General features: G+C 41.8%; 2 protein-coding genes across 3 annotated transcripts; one reads left to right on the top strand and one right to left on the bottom strand.

Annotated features, from left to right (window-relative positions):
• Positions 1-3,475: 3,475 nt before the first annotated feature.
• Positions 3,476-3,814, bottom strand: LOC133900175 (predicted GPI-anchored protein 58). Its single transcript, XM_062341305.1, has one exon. It carries the CDS (start codon positions 3,812-3,814, stop codon positions 3,476-3,478), a length of 339 nt encoding a protein of 112 aa, XP_062197289.1.
• Positions 3,815-10,927: 7,113 nt separating this feature from the next.
• Positions 10,928-17,356, top strand: LOC133900445 (probable bifunctional methylthioribulose-1-phosphate dehydratase/enolase-phosphatase E1). Of its 2 annotated transcripts, none has more exons than XM_062341596.1 (12): positions 10,928-11,306; positions 11,985-12,121; positions 12,208-12,303; positions 13,221-13,340; positions 13,826-13,915; positions 14,083-14,244; positions 14,401-14,553; positions 14,706-14,855; positions 14,950-15,051; positions 16,283-16,392; positions 16,563-16,681; positions 17,020-17,356. In XM_062341596.1, exons 1-12 carry the CDS (start codon positions 11,090-11,092, stop codon positions 17,109-17,111), a joined length of 1,548 nt encoding a protein of 515 aa, XP_062197580.1. In that variant the 5' UTR covers positions 10,928-11,089; the 3' UTR covers positions 17,112-17,356. The 2 variants fall into 2 exon arrangements, with proteins under 2 accessions (XP_062197580.1, XP_062197579.1); XM_062341595.1 differs by having other exon boundaries at positions 10,930-11,306; positions 14,398-14,553.
• The last annotated feature ends 909 nt before the right edge of the window (positions 17,357-18,265 follow it).

An 18,265-nucleotide genomic window follows, 5' to 3' on the forward strand; every position in this document is an offset into this window, starting at 1 on the left:
AGACCCTTGAATTAACTTCACACTTTCATGTCTCTTGTGGACAATTGGATTCAGGATTTTGAACCCTTCTTGGCATATCAAGTTTAGAACATGGACAACACATCGATGGTGAAACAACCTTCCTTTCCCAAGTAGCATGTGCTTCTCTAGCAAGTTCTCCTTCAAGAGATTGACCATTGCATTATTATTGCTGGCATTGTCCAATGTGATTGCAAACAACTTATCTTCAATGTTATATTCTTGGATGGACTTGAGGATAGCATTAAACATTGCTACACCCGTGCGTGGTGACTTCATGAAAGTGAACTTTAGAACCCTCTTATGCGTCTTCCAGGTATCATCGATGCAGTGGCACGTGATGCACATGTAGCCTAAAATCTGATTGGAGATCCACATGTCCATTGTCAATGAAACTCTATTGTCGGTATTTTTAATACCTCTCAAAGTACTTGTTTGTGATCTTCAAATACTTTCATGAAATCAACCTTGATTGTCCTCCTTGATACCATCTGGAAGACAGGGTTCAAGCTAGACACAAACCTCCGAAAACCATCATAGTCTACTATTTAGAATGGCAGGTCATGAAGGACAATCATTCGAACCAACTCTCTCCGCGAAACATCTTGATTAAACCTCCAATCCTCCAAAGCAACTCATTCAGAATACATAACAGCGGCATTGAGCTAACTCACAGCATTCATTACCCTTTTCCTTAACTTGCACCTCTTCAAGTGACTTGCCATTGCACTAGTTCCTACACCACGCTTGGCAATGATCTAAGCATTACAGTGCTTGCATTGTACTTTGACAACTAAACCACCCACACATAGGGCTGGCAATGGGTTAGGTTGGATCCAGGTCGCGCAAAACCATGTCCGACCCGAAGCCCGCTAGCCATAAGCCAACCCGAACCTGAATGCACAAACAGATTAAAATAAGAACTTGAACCCTAACCCAACGGGTGCTCGTCGGGTTTCGGGCACCCATCGCATCTTCACCTCACACACACGTGAGAGCAAAGAACAACAAAAAGTGATCTATGTGACTCAGGGAAGGGGCAGTGCGATGCGGGGGCTCTCCCTCTGCGCCCTGCTCTCCGTGTGCATCCTCAGTCCCGCCAACATCACCGGCGTGGCCACCCACAACGTCGACTGGTCGTTCAACGCAGACAGTTAGTCCAGGGGCCAAAGCTTCCACGACAAGGCAAGGGCACGGCGGGGTGGCGTGGTCAAGAGGCGTAGGGTGGCAATAGGCTTGTGTGTTCGGGCGATGTGGGGCGGCACCGGGGCAAGGGCAGGTGAAAGGATCGAATAGCCCAAGAGCGGGGGGGGTGAATTGGGATATTAATTTTTTTAAAATTAACTGCTGCTTGACCTAATACAACTTAAAAGAAATGCAAATAAGGAATTTTAACTAGCACTAGATAGCTAATCAAGCAAGAATTAACTAAGAAAGGTAATCCCTAAGAAGAACTTGCAATAATAACAAAACTCAAAATAAGATGCAAGAAAGTAAAGAGTTGGAGAAGACAACACTGATTTTTTCCCGAGGTTTCAAGAAGTTGGCACTTCCCCCTAGTCCTCGTTGGAGCATCCACCAAGGATGTCGCTCCCCCTTGAGTCACCAAGGCTCAAGTGCTCTCTCTTGATTACCCCTTCTCCATCTCCGGATTAGCGGGTATCAAACCAAGTACATCCTCCTTTTCCCGGGGCTCCCACAATTCCTCCAAGAGCTCACCGAGAAATCCTTCGATCACCAAGACCGTCTAGGTGTTGCCAACCACCAAGAGTAACAAGCCTCAAGCTTCGCTTGACAAAGACAAAGCCTAGACAACAACTAGATGCACACTTGCTACTCTTCAAGCACTCAAAGAAGTCCTTAATCCTCAACTAAGAACTTAGAATGGACATAAGTGCTCTCTCTCTTGCTTCTAAATGACACACCAAGTGTATGAGCTGCTACAGGGTCGCAAGAGCACCTGTTGAAATCAACTGAGTCGGTATTTATAGCCTAGAGATCAAAAATTAGCTGTTGGCTAACCACTCTTATTTTTCTGTAATCACCGGATAATCCGCTGGCTATATCCTTAAGATCACCGGATAATCCGGTGGGTTCAAACCCAGAGCCAGCTGTCACTAGCCGTTGCACGGCAACATTTGTCCGGTGATAAACTCCGGTGAACAACAGTCATCACCGGATAATCCGGTGAGTACAACTCACCCGACCCTTCAAATTTCAGAACCTTTTGCAAGAAATACTCCGGTGATATTTTTGCTCTCACCGGATAATCCGGTGAGTTCAATTTGTCTGAGTTTCTTCACAACATTTCTCCGGTGGTCTGTCAGCTAAGTCACCGGATAGTCCGGTGACCGTAATTTTCCACTGTGGCCCGAAGCAATGCTCTCTGCAAGAAATAGTCCCGTGTTCATATTATGCAGCATCGGATAATCCGGTGAGTACAAAATTGTTTTTCTCCCAAAATTTTCTCTGCTGGAAAAGCTCCGGTGGTCACCGGGCTTCCATCACCGGATATTCCGGTGTAAAACTTCTGAAATTTTTCATATAATTCGGATGCCTCAATTAGTGTTTATCCGGTGAGTATTAGACATCCATCAGAGGATAATCCGGTGAGTGATATATATTATTTTTTTTGTGAGCTCATCCAATTCAACTCTCTTTGAGCTATAATTCCTTGACAACTTCACCATGGACTTGTATGCTCTACCTAGTGCTAGAATTTAACAAGTGTGCATCATCTATGTCTAGACTCACTAAGTCAAGCTACTACTTTTAGCCCCCCTTTATAGTACGGTCAAAAGACTAAAAGAAAAGAAGACCTATACTACTCTAAGTGTCCTCCATCTCCTTTGTGACACTTAGAACTAGAAGATCCTTAATCTTAAATCATATGTCCTTTGATTGTCCATATAAGCACTTTAGGGACCAAGATTACCCAAATGTCATTGTATACTAAATTTTTGATTCCCTTCAAAACAAATTGTTAGTCACAGTAATATGGTTGTCATTAATCACCGAAACACTTACCACTTACCTAGGGGCCTAGATGCTACAATCCCCCCCTTTTTGGTGATTGATGACAACACAAATAACAATAGAGATATGAATTTGAAGAGCATCCTATCATACTAGGCAAAAGAATGCATATAGCAATAAAAGCGAGATAAAGCCTAGCGCTACAAAAACTATCATGCTAGAATAGGTAAGAATTATGCGAGCATGAAAATAAACACAATGTGATGACAGGCGAAACACATCCATATACAGAGCCAAATAGCCTGTCATAACATCAAAATCCATAAGATCCAACATTTTAAAACTAGCTACCCAAAAATCTAAGCTCCCCCTGAATCAAAATCTCACTAGACCCTCCAGCTACTCTCTCTACCAACTCCCCCTATTACTAGACTCTCCCCCTTTGGCATCTAAGCACCAAAAAGAGAAAACTAGGACACGACTAAGCATCCGGAGCTGGAGAAGACGGAGGACCCGATGCTGTCGAAGAAGGTGCCACGACGAACTGAGAACCGTCGGCCTCGGAGTCGGAGCTGGACGGACTGTGACCCGCAGCTGCTGTCGCCTCATCGATCTGATGCTGCACTGACTGAAGAGTAGCGTCTGGAGCGTCAAGTGCTGGCTCAGCGACTGAAGAAGGCACAACTGACAGCTGAGGGGCATGGGGAGACACGACTGGCTGCTGCTGCTCGGGGACTGTCGGCTGTGGGGTGTCCTCGAAGCTCAGAGGTCCAGTGGGTACAGGTGAAGCCAACGATGGTAACACTGGACTCTGAGACATCCCGGCAGGTAGAGAGTACACTCCGGAAGCCAAGAGAGCTGACAGAGGGAAATCGGACCCCGGAGTACGCAAGAGTGCATTGGCACTGCCTGGGAGAGGACTCGGGGCAGGAGCCGGAGCAGGTGCTGGAGCTGGCAACTGAAGGCCCTGTGCCTGGAAAAGAACGGAGAACAATCTGGCGTTGTTCTCACGGTCTACCTGAAGTGCTGCAAACATGGCCTGCTGCTGCTGCTGTAGTGACTGCATCAGTGCAAACTGCTGCTCCTCTCGGCGGCGAGCATCCTCTTCCTGAGCTGCCTGCTGCTGCTGCATCTGCCGAAGGATAAGAGTGATCTCCGAAGGCACTGCAGCAGAGGGCTCGGTGGTAGCTATCTCAGTATCTGAGGAAGGAACAGAAGTCTAAGGCACACCCTGAGTAGAACCACCGGCCTCAGCATCGTGACGTCTCGGGAGTGGTGGAATGAACTCGATGTCCTCCGAGTCACTGTCGTCGTCATCCAAGTCTATGAAGGCATGAGGTAGCTCTGCCTCGGCCTCTGCAAGGGCCTGGTCCTCAGCTGCAACTCTGTCTCGCTCCTCTGCTGGGATTTGCCGCTGAGCCTGCGCCATAGCACGCTGTCCGCAACGTCTGTCCGTCGGAGCAGTGGTAGAGCGGCGGCGGCGGCAGGCCAGTGTGGCCAGGCGGTGCCGGTGAGGTGTTAGGCCAGGGCGGGGAGGTGACAAGGAAGGGGTAGGCTAGGGCAGGGAGGCGCTAGGTAGGAGACGGGGTAGTGGCAGAGCAGCAGCGGCAGCGGTAGGGGACCAACGCTGGGAGTCCAAACCGGAGGCGGCGGCACGTCTTCATGTCGAGGGAGCGTGTAGGTTCGATCCACTGGAGCGTAGGGTTCTTTTAGTTTTGCACTACTGCCCCCTTCGTTGTTTCATGGGTCGAACGACTGGCCCACTAAAGTTGTTAATACGGGCCAGTTCGATGACCCAATGGGCTGACTTGCCCCATGCCCACCCTAAGGTATGATAGGTTTGTGCTTAAGTAAGGTTAGTTACATCATAGATTTTTAAATAACTATTTAGTTGACTGTCATAACAGTGACAAATCACATTGTATTAGTCCCTTTATCCACATGTCATATGCATAGTTTTTTTAATTAACTTTGTCACACTTGTAATTAAAAATTTGTTAATAATATTTTTTTGACAAATAATACTTACTTAACCTTGGACGTAGAAAAATTAGACACGAATCAATCAGCCCTGAAAAAACCTACATTCAAAGTTTGGCAAAAATCCAAAATAGGAAATAGACGTCACCGTATATGCTAAAATAGATAACATATCAGCATATTTGAAAATCTAGCACCTGTATTCGGCATCTCAAACAATGAAAAATCGATTTAAGTACCTGAGGTACCGAAACCTCCTGTATTCGGCACCTTGCATTGTTTACCGCATTCGGCACCTCACGTGTCGAAAACTCCCTATATTCTGCACCTCAAGTGCCGGATTTGGTGAACAGTGCCGTATTCAGCACTCAGGTGTCGAATACAGGCCGACCCTGCTCACGTCGTGTTGGATCAGTGCTTTTAGTGCGCCCGGTCGTGCTGTGTCATGTCATTTCGCTTTTGTCGTTTTTTTAACCCATGCGCTGTCGTGTTTCGCTATAAAATGCGAGTGCGCTATCATGTTTCGCTATAAGGAGCCGTAGCGCTACTAGAGAGTAGATGAGCAGCGCAAGCAAAGGAGGAGAGAAGAGGAGAAGCAGCAGCGCAGCGTGTGGAGAGGAGAAGCAGCACGAGGTGAGGAGTAGCAGCAGCGCGAAGAGAGGAGAATCAGCCCGAGTTACAGTAAGTACTTAAATTATGTATTTAATTAATACTTATAGCAATAATAGTAATTAGAGTAAGTAAATTGTTTAATTTGTTCAATTACATTTGTATAATTATTTGCTTAGTTTAATTATATGAATTTGATTATTTGCTTAATGAGTGGAATAGTAATTAGTGTGAATTTGTATAATAGTAATTAGCGTGAATTTGTGTAATAGTAATTATTTGTTTAGTCAGAGTAAGTAGATTGTATAATAGTAATTAACATGAATTTGATTAGTCAGTGTAATCAGATTATTTAATTAGTTTAATAACATTATGGCCTAGTGGTGGCACTTTGTGCTAGTGGTGGTGTAGCGTGGTGGCCTAGTGCATGTATGCTCTCTATAGGTATAAGTAGGGTGTCGGTGCAATGAGAGGAAAGAGAGAAAAAGAAAGAAAAAAGAAAAGATAAATGATAAAAAATAAATTTAGAAGTATTTTTAAAAAAACTTGGGTTGGACAAAAAGATTTGATAAAAATCACAATATACCAAAAAATTGTCAAATTGAATTTTTTAATTAATAATGTTGTGCGTCTGTTTAATTAGTATTTTAATTCAATCTATTAAAATAGTAGTGTGTACAATAACTCTTGCCCTCAGTTAAAGAAAAGAAGCATCTATGAAGTCAAATAGAGTAATATTTTTAGTGTCTTCTACTTAGCGTAGATTAGTCTCTTTCTCTCTTCGGCTCACTCAGCATAAAGAAATCTATGAATAAGTTTATAGTGCATTGTCAAATGTGAGCACTAAATTTTGTTAGGAACTATAGGCATAGTAATATTCACCGTAAAAAGAAGATGATCATCCGGGTTGAGAGTGGCATGCTGATGCTTCCGATTTCTGGAAAAGCAAATGTGGTGCAAAGAAACCTAGCAAAACTAGCTTTCAAAATAGTTTTGAAGTCAATTTATCATGGGATTGAATATTTGGTCAATATAACTTTTATGTTAGTTTAATTAATATTTTAATTCAATATTAAATATTAATTATTTCATTTGAATTCAATATTGATGATTTAATTAGCCTTGTTGATTACTTAAATATTTAGCATTGTTAAGTATAGTACTATTTAATTTGTATTATTAATTTATTTATTATTTATCGAGGGGCATAATTAGTTGTGTATCGTGCATATATCTAAGTAGTTATTTTATTATACGTACCTTTGTTTAGCAGATACGGTGTGACTTTCCATATTTATTACGGAGAATGCCTCGCAGTTTTGCACGGAAGGCTTGTAACAATTTAGAACTGTCAGCACATAGAGAGTTTGGTTGAGGTACATAATGACCTAGATTGTCTGAAATTATATATTATGAGCCTTTTACGTATGAACCAGCAATCTCATATTGTTGTCCTAGAAAGTGTATGGCCACGGCTTGTTCCAAATAGCTCGGTCGTTGTCCATACATTGTTTGAGATGAGAAGAAATAATGTATGGGCTTCGTACTCATGCAAGGCATTAGGGGAGAACTTTGATACGGGGGTGTACATAAATATAGTGTCACGACTGGTGCAAGATGATGCAGTGACTATCGTGGAAAGATCAGGCCAGCAGGTGATACATGAAGAGGATGGAGAGCATGTCGGGGAGAGCAGTTCTGGTAGAGAGGGAGCTAGAGTGGATCTTTTTTGGTAGATATAGAATGCATGGATGATGAAGCTGGTGTTAACAGGGATTAAGAAGCTGCTGACAATGATGACCCGGTACCAACGATTGAATGCTTTTGTGGTGTTGGGCTGCTGGATTGTGCTGTTGTTGAGTATGACACCTTATCTAACTAGAGATACCAGAATAGCAACATCCAGGTTGGGCAACAGTTTTGTAACAGGGGGAGGTCATCAACTTTATTAGCAACTATACTGTAATGACAAGAAAGGACCACAAGTGCATCTAGTCTAACCATACAGAGTATGAGGTCAGATGTATCAAGCACCCGAATTATCCTACTTTGTACGAGCACATATGATGAAATATGAGGACTATTTTGTGATCAGTAGATACACCCCACATACATACAGCGAAGAGTCTATTAGGAATATGAGCCACACCATTGATGCGAGGTTCATATCCCCACTCCTCATCACTCTTGTTGGCATGAACATTTATTTGTCACCAAAATCTATTATGGTGGAAGTGCAGACAAAGCCAGGTATGCTGATCAATTACCGTACCACGTGGCAAGCAAAGCAGAAGGCGTTAAAGATGTTGGTTAGAAGCTTCGAGGAGTCTTACAACTATGCTCTAAGGCTACTGCAGAAGATTGTCATGATGAATCCAGGGACTCAGTGGGCCATGGCGGATGAGCCGATCATTAGGTTATTCTGGTCATTTGAAAAATACATCGAAGCTTTTAGACATTGCAGGCCAGTTGTATGTGTGGATGCCACATTTCTAAGTGATAAGTACTATGGTACCCTTATGACAGCTATAGTAGCAGATGTAAATAATCGGATCATTGCTCTCGCCTTAGCAATGGTTGAGAGTGAGAACAATGATAGCTGGTTGTGGTTCCTCACTTTGGTAAGGACATGTGTCGTGGGAAAACAGGGAATAAATTTGCATCATCTCAGACCGCAACAAGAGCCTTCTGCATGCGTTGGACGTGCTGCATGATAGCACAAACAACTCCATTGCATGGTCTGATGTGGAGAGAAGACGGTGCATACGACACTTTGGCGAACCTATACATAAGGTACCATACCAAGTCTCTTGTAAAGAAATTTAAAGGGTTGTGTCTGCAGAACCAACAGACAAAGTTCAACGAGATATGGAGAGTTAAATGAAACCACTTGTAAGATGATGGCAGATCAACAAGCACAGGAGGATCCTTCTTCCTGGTACATGTAGGGCAGAGTTGGCAGGGCGGGATATACATTCGGTGGGGGTCCCACAGGGCAGGACGATGATAATGATGAGCAATGGAACACGAGGTATGAGTCAGCACAGGCCACTGGGATGTGGGTTACACACCCACTAGATGCGTACACTCTTGAGGATTGCATGTGATATCATCGTCGTTAAGTCTCTAGTACGGTTATTCAGTGCACTTGTACTTATTAATGACATGTATTATTGACTTTATTGTTGTAGTCTCTTATTATGCATTATTCATTATATTGTTAATTTAATTATTTTTAATTTATGTAATGTTTGTCAAATAATTCTGGCATATAATTTATGTAATGTTTGTCAAATAATTATGATATTTAATACTTGTTTAATGTTTTCTAAGTAATTAGGGATTCGTGCTTTGGTACAGAGCCATAACGTTGTAGTGAATGATCTATAAATCTATGGTGGGATCTTTGAGTATAGGCTTTCTATGGACACCTACAATGATTTATATAGCACTTAATGCCTCATTGCAGGTTGTGCGTGACAAAAAGGATGATCCCTTCAAAGCAACCTAATCCAAGTCGTGACCAAATTGCATGCAAGACCCTTCTATTCTGCATTAACCGCTCCGCTCCAACATATAATCATTGAGGACCTTAGGGCCCTTTTACATGAGCAGTGTCAAATATATCTCGAGGTGTGTGAACTGGCCAACTATCCTTCTGTTCTATGTTTCTCTAGGAGGCAAAGAACGATAGTGATATTGTCCGACCAGTATGTATCCCACGTTTAGGTTTGAAATTTCCTATGTGCTCACCCTATTTATCTTTTTTCCATTGATTCGAATGCTTCTTTTTTTGCATTAGGTGTTTCTAAAAGACACACAGTTGATTAACAAAAGACAACACAAACTACCTAGTGATGTATATGCTTTTCGGTGGGGGTGTCATGCCTGGTTCATGTAGAAGACAACGGCGGTTAGCAAACCTAAGGGGTACAAGGGCGCCCTCTACTACTCATCCAGAAAATGACGAGGATGATGAGGATGATGATTTCAAACCCCTAATGTCTTGACATTCCAGCAATAATACAGGAGAATGTTCAATGATCATTGCAAAAGAACGTTCATGCACCATATTGAGATAGCGTACAACCTACGAGGAAATAAGACGCGCTACTCATAGCTCAAGATGACGACGACGATGACAGTTTTATGCACAACAACCCTTTCCTCCGAGGCCTCCATCTCTGGAGGATATTGATGACCCTGAAAATGATGATGGATTTACTGGTAACCATCCTTATAACTTTCTATTACCACCTCTGAGACGACAACTATCTTACCTGATAGCATTGACTGTCACAGTTGGCATTCTCCCACCATCTTAAGATGATCTAGGTATTCAACATCTATGCACTATGAACTGTGCAAATGGCAGGTAAAATTATTTATTTTGTTTATGAACTATTTTTGAACTATTTGTCTAATCAATGTGGTGCTAAGTTTATTATATTAACGTACTATCAAAGCATAATTCTTTCTAACCTATGAAAGATATTTATGAACTCAGCCTTTAGACACACCAATGTATTACTAGTATCTCATGGATTAACATTAATTGCAACTCTAAAATTAACAATATGATTATATGAACCATTCAATCTCGGGCTGTGCTTGCTTTAGGATGAATGCTTAAAGCAGACTTCGACTTTGGATTAAGATCAAATAGATAGATGCTACTTCTACACCCACTCAAAATCAACAGCTTTCACATGGAATATTTTCATAGGATTCTATACCTCCATACAGAGACAATAGTAACTCATTGCTGAACTTTTACAGAATAAAATGACTACACCAAGCAACAAGATTCACAGAAAATCTCTACCAAATATCAATACCATAACTTTTTCAACTTTCACAAGGAATCATATGCTCCAGCCCCCAGCCAAGTCTATGCATTCATTCCATACACCAGCTCCCAACCACCATAAATAATCCCATCCTCATCCATTGATAGACTACTCATTTCTCAGATATCTCAACTACAATATCTTTCTCAGCTCCATCAAATCTTAAAAAAAATATAAACAACACTTAAAAATGCGACATGCCATCACGAAATATGCCGTCCGTCCTCGCTCTCGTCTTTGACCCCCACCTACGCCGCGGGCCCCGAAGCAGCCCTCCCCTCACATCCCCCTCGTGACAACGACCTGGGTCCGGATTCACACATTTACGCTCAAAGCATCTACCCGCCCTCTCTTTCCTCTCACTGATGCGCTGGACCCACGCGCTACCATGTTCCACCGCAGGGTGAGTGCGCGGAGAAACAAGTACGAAAAGAAACGAAACGCCCCGATTATTCCTATCCCATTAACCAGCAGCGCCGCGCCCGAAATCCCCTTCTAATACGTCACTGACATGTGGGCCCGTGTGATTTACCGGTGAACCCCCTACAACACAGGCACTAATCGAGCCGCCCAGCGCTATCATAAGCACCCGAGCCAGCTCGCGAATCGAGACCAAAACCCCGCACACAACGAGAGGCGGAGGAGGAGGCGAGGGCATGGCGAGCTGCTGCGCTGGAAGCGAGGCGGCGGCGATGGCGTCGGAGGCGTATCTGGAGAGCGAGGCGGTGCAGGAGGCGCGGGAGCTGGTGGCGGAGCTGTGCCGGCACTTCTACTTGCAGGGGTGGGTCACGGGAACCGGCGGCAGCATCACTGTCAAGGTCAACGACCCCGCCGTGCCGCTCGCCGACCGTCTCATCGTCATGTCACCCTCCGGTAACTAGCGCGCCTGGGATCTCCCTTCCCTTCCCTTGCCTTCACCTGCTCGCGCGCAGCACCTATTCGATGAATTGCCACCACGTAAATTTAATTTGATGAAAGATATGAGTCGGGGCAACAATGAGAAACAAGCTTAGAGCTGGAAGGCCAATTGATTTTAGTCGAAAGTTAGAGACTAGAATGCAATGAAAGATGCACGGTATTTTTTTCAGAAACAGCTTCGAAAAAATATTTCATTTAAAAGGCACTGGTAACTTGACATGAGACCAACTTGAGTTTCAGTTACCAAATTATAGCTCACAAACATTTGAATTTTTTAAGTGAATATCATTTTAAAATGCTTATATACCTCAATGCAGTCCAAGCATGGGTGCATCGCATATTGAGCGTTCTTTATTATGGTTGCACTCCTAAAACAGTATTATTTGGATTCTCCATTTTTGAACTACCTTAAGCACTTCAAGCTTTAAGGCACCTGTAAACATGTCAAGTGGCATGCTTATATTCATAATGTTGTCGCCTAAAACCTTTAGCTAACTGCCAACCTGAGCAGTGAAATTCTAAAAGAAAAACACCATTTTATACCAGACATTCTGGCAGCACTGAGTTTGAGTTGAGGATGATTAGTTGGTATGGTTAATTTTAGTAACAATATCTGTTGTTTACATCATTCAGGTGTGCAGAAGGAGAGGATGGTGGCAGAGGACATGTATGTGTTATCTGCAGATGGGAAAATCCTCTCTGCGCCTGTAGCAAAGCCATGGCCAAACAAGCCTCCAAAGTGCACGGACTGTGCACCTCTGTTCATGAAGGTTGAGACTTCTGTCCTCTGTTTAATTTTGTTGTACCTTCAAATTGTTTTGATCTGAGTATTCTAATTTTCTTTGGTGTTTTGAAGTCATATCTGATGAGAGCAGCTGGGGCTGTCATTCACAGCCATGGAATGGAGACTTGCATTGCAACAATGCTCAATCCTGGTGCAAAGGAGTTCAGGGTGAACCTTCTTGTCCAAGTCTTATTTTCTATCTGTTCAATAATGTGAAACTGAACAATTTTCAAATTCTTCATTTCTATTGCAAGGGCTTCAAGGGTTATTAACATTTATGTGCTGATCTTTTGGATGGTGTTGCACGATCCTTTATTTTTCAGTTTATATTCACATCACAATTATTTTCCGTGCCGTGCAATACATCACAACAAGAAAGCATGAAGCTGTGAACACTAAAACATATAGTGGCACGTGATCTTTTCTTGTACAGATTCGGTCCACCAGTGATTTCACACATATATGGATGGGCTAGTTGGAATGGGCCAGTGATCTGGACAGTCATTTTGTACAGATTCCCTAAGTTTCCAATACAGCATAGTCCAATGTTTAGAGAAGTTTGTGGTAGATACATTGTTCGGGAAGGGGAAGGCTCATGGTGGAGTGGGGTTCGTACTTTTCTTTTTTGCTTATATGTAACTTATTGAAGGTAAATGTGATTAGTAATAATTATGTTAACTTCAGCTCCAATATATGTGCCTCGAAAATGAATGATAAATAATAGAAAATGTGTGACAAGCTGAGATGTCTAAAATTTGAAGATATTGGATATGGTAAATTGCATGGTATACCCTCACAAAAAAGTCTATATCATCAACACCATACCCACTGCATCAGCCAATGAGTTCCAAGTGAAATTTAGAACGAACTAAAATAACAGGGACTTTTCAAGAAGCGTTGACATGTTGGTCAATTTGTCGGTTATATTACACACTATTTGGAGTTTTGATTGTGTGTGGCTATGATCTACACTAAAATCTATAGTAGATCCTATTGTATTCTTCTCAAATTTTAGTTTTGGCCAAGTTGTTTCTGTACATAAAATCCTTATATGACCAGATACTGTTCTGATGATCTTACTGCAGATAACTCATATGGAAATGATTAAAGGAATCAAAGGTCATGGCTATCACGACGAATTGGTTATTCCTATTATCGAGAATACTCCTTACGAGTATGAGCTCACAGACTCCCTAAGTGCTGCGGTATGCTTTCAATATCCTTTCTTTGAACCGTCTCAATCCTAGAGATACAAACTTATGTCATTTTGGAGTTTTTAATTCTCATGAATTTGTGCTGATGAATATATATTGTTCCAGTAATGGGCTTAGGCACAAGGATTTGAATCCAAATGTCCTACCCAACAGACCCTTAGGGATAACCTTATAATCGAGCTTACTAAAGGCATACTTAAGTCCATTCAGCGCAATGTTATAAAATATTATAATATTTTTTCGTGATGAATGGGTAAAGATGGCCAACTAATTGTTCAATGTTGTTAACAGCCTCTGTTTATAATAATCGTGACAATTTTGCCATCATCAACAACTACTCGTCTTAATTGTCTGTTTTCCACCACACTGTTTTAGAGTATGGAGAGTTTGAGACAGGACCAAGAAATCTTGATTGCAAAGACGTTACTAGAAATATTTTCATGTATACAAGCAATTGATGTGAAATTATTTAACAGATAGCAGCATACCCAAAGACAACTGCTGTGCTTGTACGGAACCATGGAATATATGTGTGGGGTGACTCCTGGATCAATGCCAAGACACAAGTATGTTTTGTTTCTGTGAAATTGACATTAGTTCTCAAATCTCGGGGTGTTGACTGCCAACTAACATTCCTCTTATGATTTCTCACCATAACTTTCTTTATTTCTTCAGTTCCTGAAATTTATTTCAGTGCTGATATTTACTTTATTGTCATGGCCTTGCTTTGCAGGCCGAATGCTATCATTATCTTTTAGATGCTGCCATCAAGCTCTATCAATTAGGTATTGATTGGACAACTCCTGAACATGGTCCAATAAACAGTGCGAAGAGGCTGCGCAGCATTTTGAGCCCTGGAATTCCTAATGGATGTCACACTGCTGAATCACCAAAGGTTAGTTCATTGTTTCTAATACTTGGGAATGCCATGTATCGTACCTGTAGATTACCAGTTTGCAACTGTGCGTATAATTGTTCATGTTGTTTCCTTATCTCTTTTGTGATTGCTTTGTCCCTTCTGTTTAACTCAACATTTTTTCACTTGCAGCAGTGTGTTGTACTTGATATTGAGGGAACAACCACTCCAATATCATTTGTGACTGATGTTATGTTTCCTTATGCCCGTGAGAATGTGCGAAAGCATCTGACTTCTACGTTTGACTCTGAAGAAACCAAAGAAGACATCAAACTATTGCGCATCCAAGTAAGTCGATAAAAGAAAGTAGTGTGCACTTTAAACTGTAGATCTTGTAGCATATAAAAACCAATGATTACTTAATGTAATTGATAATACTTGATAGTTTCAAATTATTTTGTTTTCATCAATTTCTAACAAAGTAGCGACCAATTATTCAGATTGAAGATGACTTAAGAAATGGAATTGTCGGGGCTGTCCCAGTTCCACCCGATGAGGATGGCAAAGAAGAGGTTATCAATTCACTAGTCGCCAATGTTGAATCAATGATTAAAGCAGACCGGAAGATTACATCATTGAAACAACTTCAGGTAGCTTAGTTTAAAATTCAGATTCTTTTCCACTTCTGCAAGCATAATTTTGTTGGTTCAGTATGGTTCAATTGTTTTAATTGGCAAAATTCAGGGTCATATATGGAGGACTGGATTCGAAAAGAAAGAACTGCAAGGAGTTGTGTTTGAGGATGTTCCTGAGGCGCTAAAGAACTGGCATGCTAGTGGCAGAAAGGTATCTGTTTAGTCAAACTTGTGTGAAGTGCAAGCATAAGACTATTCATGTGTCAAAAAATTTGTTCGTAACATCTTCTGCCTAGACTTCAGAAAACTGTGCAAATCTTTCATTGGAAAAAAAAAAACATATTTCTGTGCATTCTGCAAGCATAATCAGCTATTGTGACGTCATCATAGTTGTTACGGCAGCGTGGCGAGGCGCGGCGACCCACCACCTTCACAACTTTACAGCGCCATGGCGCGCGGCGTGGCGATGCCATACATACATTAGTGTGGCGAACTCATGTGATAGTCTGGGATTTTAGTAAATCGAAATAGCAACATAATAGCAGATTTGCTTTTTTTCAGTGAGTTTCAGTGAATAATTGACCATCTTACACATGTGGGACCCATAGTCCATGCACTCAAATCCTCAGCATAGCAAGCATGGCACGGCACCACAACTTCATTCTTATCCCCCCCCCCCCTTCGAGCTTGACGTGGGCACAAAGCTCAGCGGGTGGGCGTAGAGCTCGGGCGCTACCGGTCTCGCCCGCGGGCAGGCGAGCGGGCGTCGCCGATCTCGCCTGCGGGCGGACGCGCGGAGCTTGGGCGTTCAGGTTGGCGTGGAGCTCAGGCGGGTGGATCTGAGCATGACAGCGCCACGACAGACGGATCTGAGAATGTGCGGCGCCGCAGCGGGCGGATTTGTGCCCGGGCAGTGTACGCCATACACATCGGCGTCGTGGCGAGGTCCATTTCACCGCCACACCGCTATACCGTCGATATGGCAACGATATAGCGACGCCATGACAACTATGGTCGTCATCAACCATTCACATTCTTCATTGTGCTACTTCTTTATTCAGAAGGAATGATGTTTTCAATAAATATTGATTTAAATTAAAGTAAATCAATGCTTCAAAATGCTCAATGCTGCGAAAAAAGGAAGGTGTTTTTTTCCTCCTGTTGGTTGTCAAATGTCCTACCATATCTTGTGAAACATGGAAGGGAACACTGGAAAATGGTTTCTGATATAAGACAATTTGTTAAGGTAGTACAGTCATGTGACAGAATTGTAAATTATAATTTGTAGTTAATTAAAGCTACAAGATATTACCCTAAGTTATGGACCACCTGTATGGTAATTTTGTAGGTCTCTTTGGAAACACAACAATATGCATTCATAAATTTGTAGAGTGTGCAATCGCATTTTCACATGATGCAAAATAATATATACTTGTCAATAGGTCTACATATACTCAAGTGGCAGTAGAGAGGCACAACGGCTTCTATTTGGCAATACAGTGTATGGTGACCTGCGACAGTTCCTGTGTGGGTATTTTGATACCACAACAGGGTAAGCTCTGAATTTATTGTTCCATTTGTCTATCGATCTATAAAAAATTCAACATAAAAAATTATTTTGTTCTCACATATACACTGAAAACTAGGAGTTATTTTGTGATGGATTCTTATTCCATTTGTCAGAGTTAACTTAAACTATGCTTTTTCATCTTGTAAATACAGAAACAAAAGAGAAACTAAGAGTTACTTTGAGATATCTCAATCACTTGGGGTGGACAATCCATCTCAAATCTTATTCATCACCGATGTCTTCCAAGAAGCCGTTGCTGCAAAAAACGCAGGTAATGACTAGTTCCACTAATAATCTTGGTTCTTTGTAAACAAATCCTGTAAATCTACTTCCCATCTCTGGAACATCGAATATTTTTTTCCTTGCATAATATGTTTGCAGTTTTAACTTGTACCAGTTATCTTATACTGGTAGCATTCTAATCATGTGATCATGTCATGGTATCATTCTAGTTTTAGGGTCTTATGACCTTGTGAGATAAGCGCAAGACTGAGGCAGTTCTTGCTCTATATTGCTCATTATTGCATATGTTTATATGTGCTTGTATTTTTTATGCCTTATGTTCTCTCACGAGAAGGTTTGGGTTTATTATCTAACACCGGCTTTCAGGTTTTGAGGTGCTAATCTCCATTCGCCCGGGAAATGCACCACTTCCTGAGAATCACGTTTTCCGCACTATCAAGTCTTTCAGCGAGATCTGATGAACATGAGGGATCTGGATGCGTCTGGATATGTGTAATTTGAGAGTGCTTCCTGGGCTAATGCCCCTGGGTCAAGTCATGCAATAGCAATATAGCACCTCAGCATGGCAGACAGACACGGCGCAATAATAAACCGGAATGGCAAAATAAACTTGTAAATGTGCGTCCGTTATGTATCTGTACGCCATCCGATGATTGTTTTGTAGCTCCACTGCCATCACAGAATAATATTGCTGTGCTCTTCATCTGCTAGTTGTGTTAATTTTGGTACTTTTCTGATGCCATCGATCTACTTATCGTCTGCTTCAATGCAGATTATTGACTCTGCACTGCTGTACCTTAGCTCTGTTTTCCGAAGGCACTGGTTTATACATAATTTTAGATGTGGTAGTTAGTCTAGAATTTGGAGCAATTTTGTGAAGCTCTAACATTAAGAACCCACCGGAATTCGCAAAGATTTGGTAGACAAGATTACGATTTTAGATGCGGTTGTTGTGATCAATTTTGTAGAGCCGTGATAAAATCCTACTGGGATCCGTAAAGATTCGGTAGCTACTAGCTAACAAGATCCTACGGCGTAGCATAGCATAGTTACCGTAAGAGAGGGAGGGACCGCATGGAGAGCCCTCTCCGTTTAGTCTCAAGTGTTGAGCCCATCCAGTTTTTTTTTTTAAGAACATTTAGTCCCCAAATGTCTCTAAAAATAGAAACCTTGTCACTTTCCCACCTATCACTGTACCCTTCCATCCCACATGCTAAAAATGAACAAGCGGCAAAGTTACCTCCTTAGGTAGCAAAGATATATCGCTAAGCGGCAAAATTTACATTCTTATTCTTATATACATACTCAAATGCAAAGTTATATCTAATGTTTCGGAACATGTTACATCAAACGAAAAGTTACATCTTATACTTCAAAAAAAATTACATCATCAACCACAAAGTTATATCCTACTAACCACATGTTGCATCTCGGTGTCAGCAAGTTTCATCCATGACTACAAAATTACATCTTCTCACAAAATTTACCAAACCACATGTTACATCCTATTATCCGCAAGTTACATCCATGGACTATAAAATTACTTCTTCATTTAGACGTAATTGTTTTTTGGAAAAACTTGTAAGATGTAACTATGCGCATAATAGATGAA

Source organism: Phragmites australis, chromosome 19, assembly GCF_958298935.1.
Source record: "Phragmites australis chromosome 19, lpPhrAust1.1, whole genome shotgun sequence".
NCBI classification, from domain to species: domain Eukaryota; kingdom Viridiplantae; phylum Streptophyta; class Magnoliopsida; order Poales; family Poaceae; genus Phragmites; species Phragmites australis.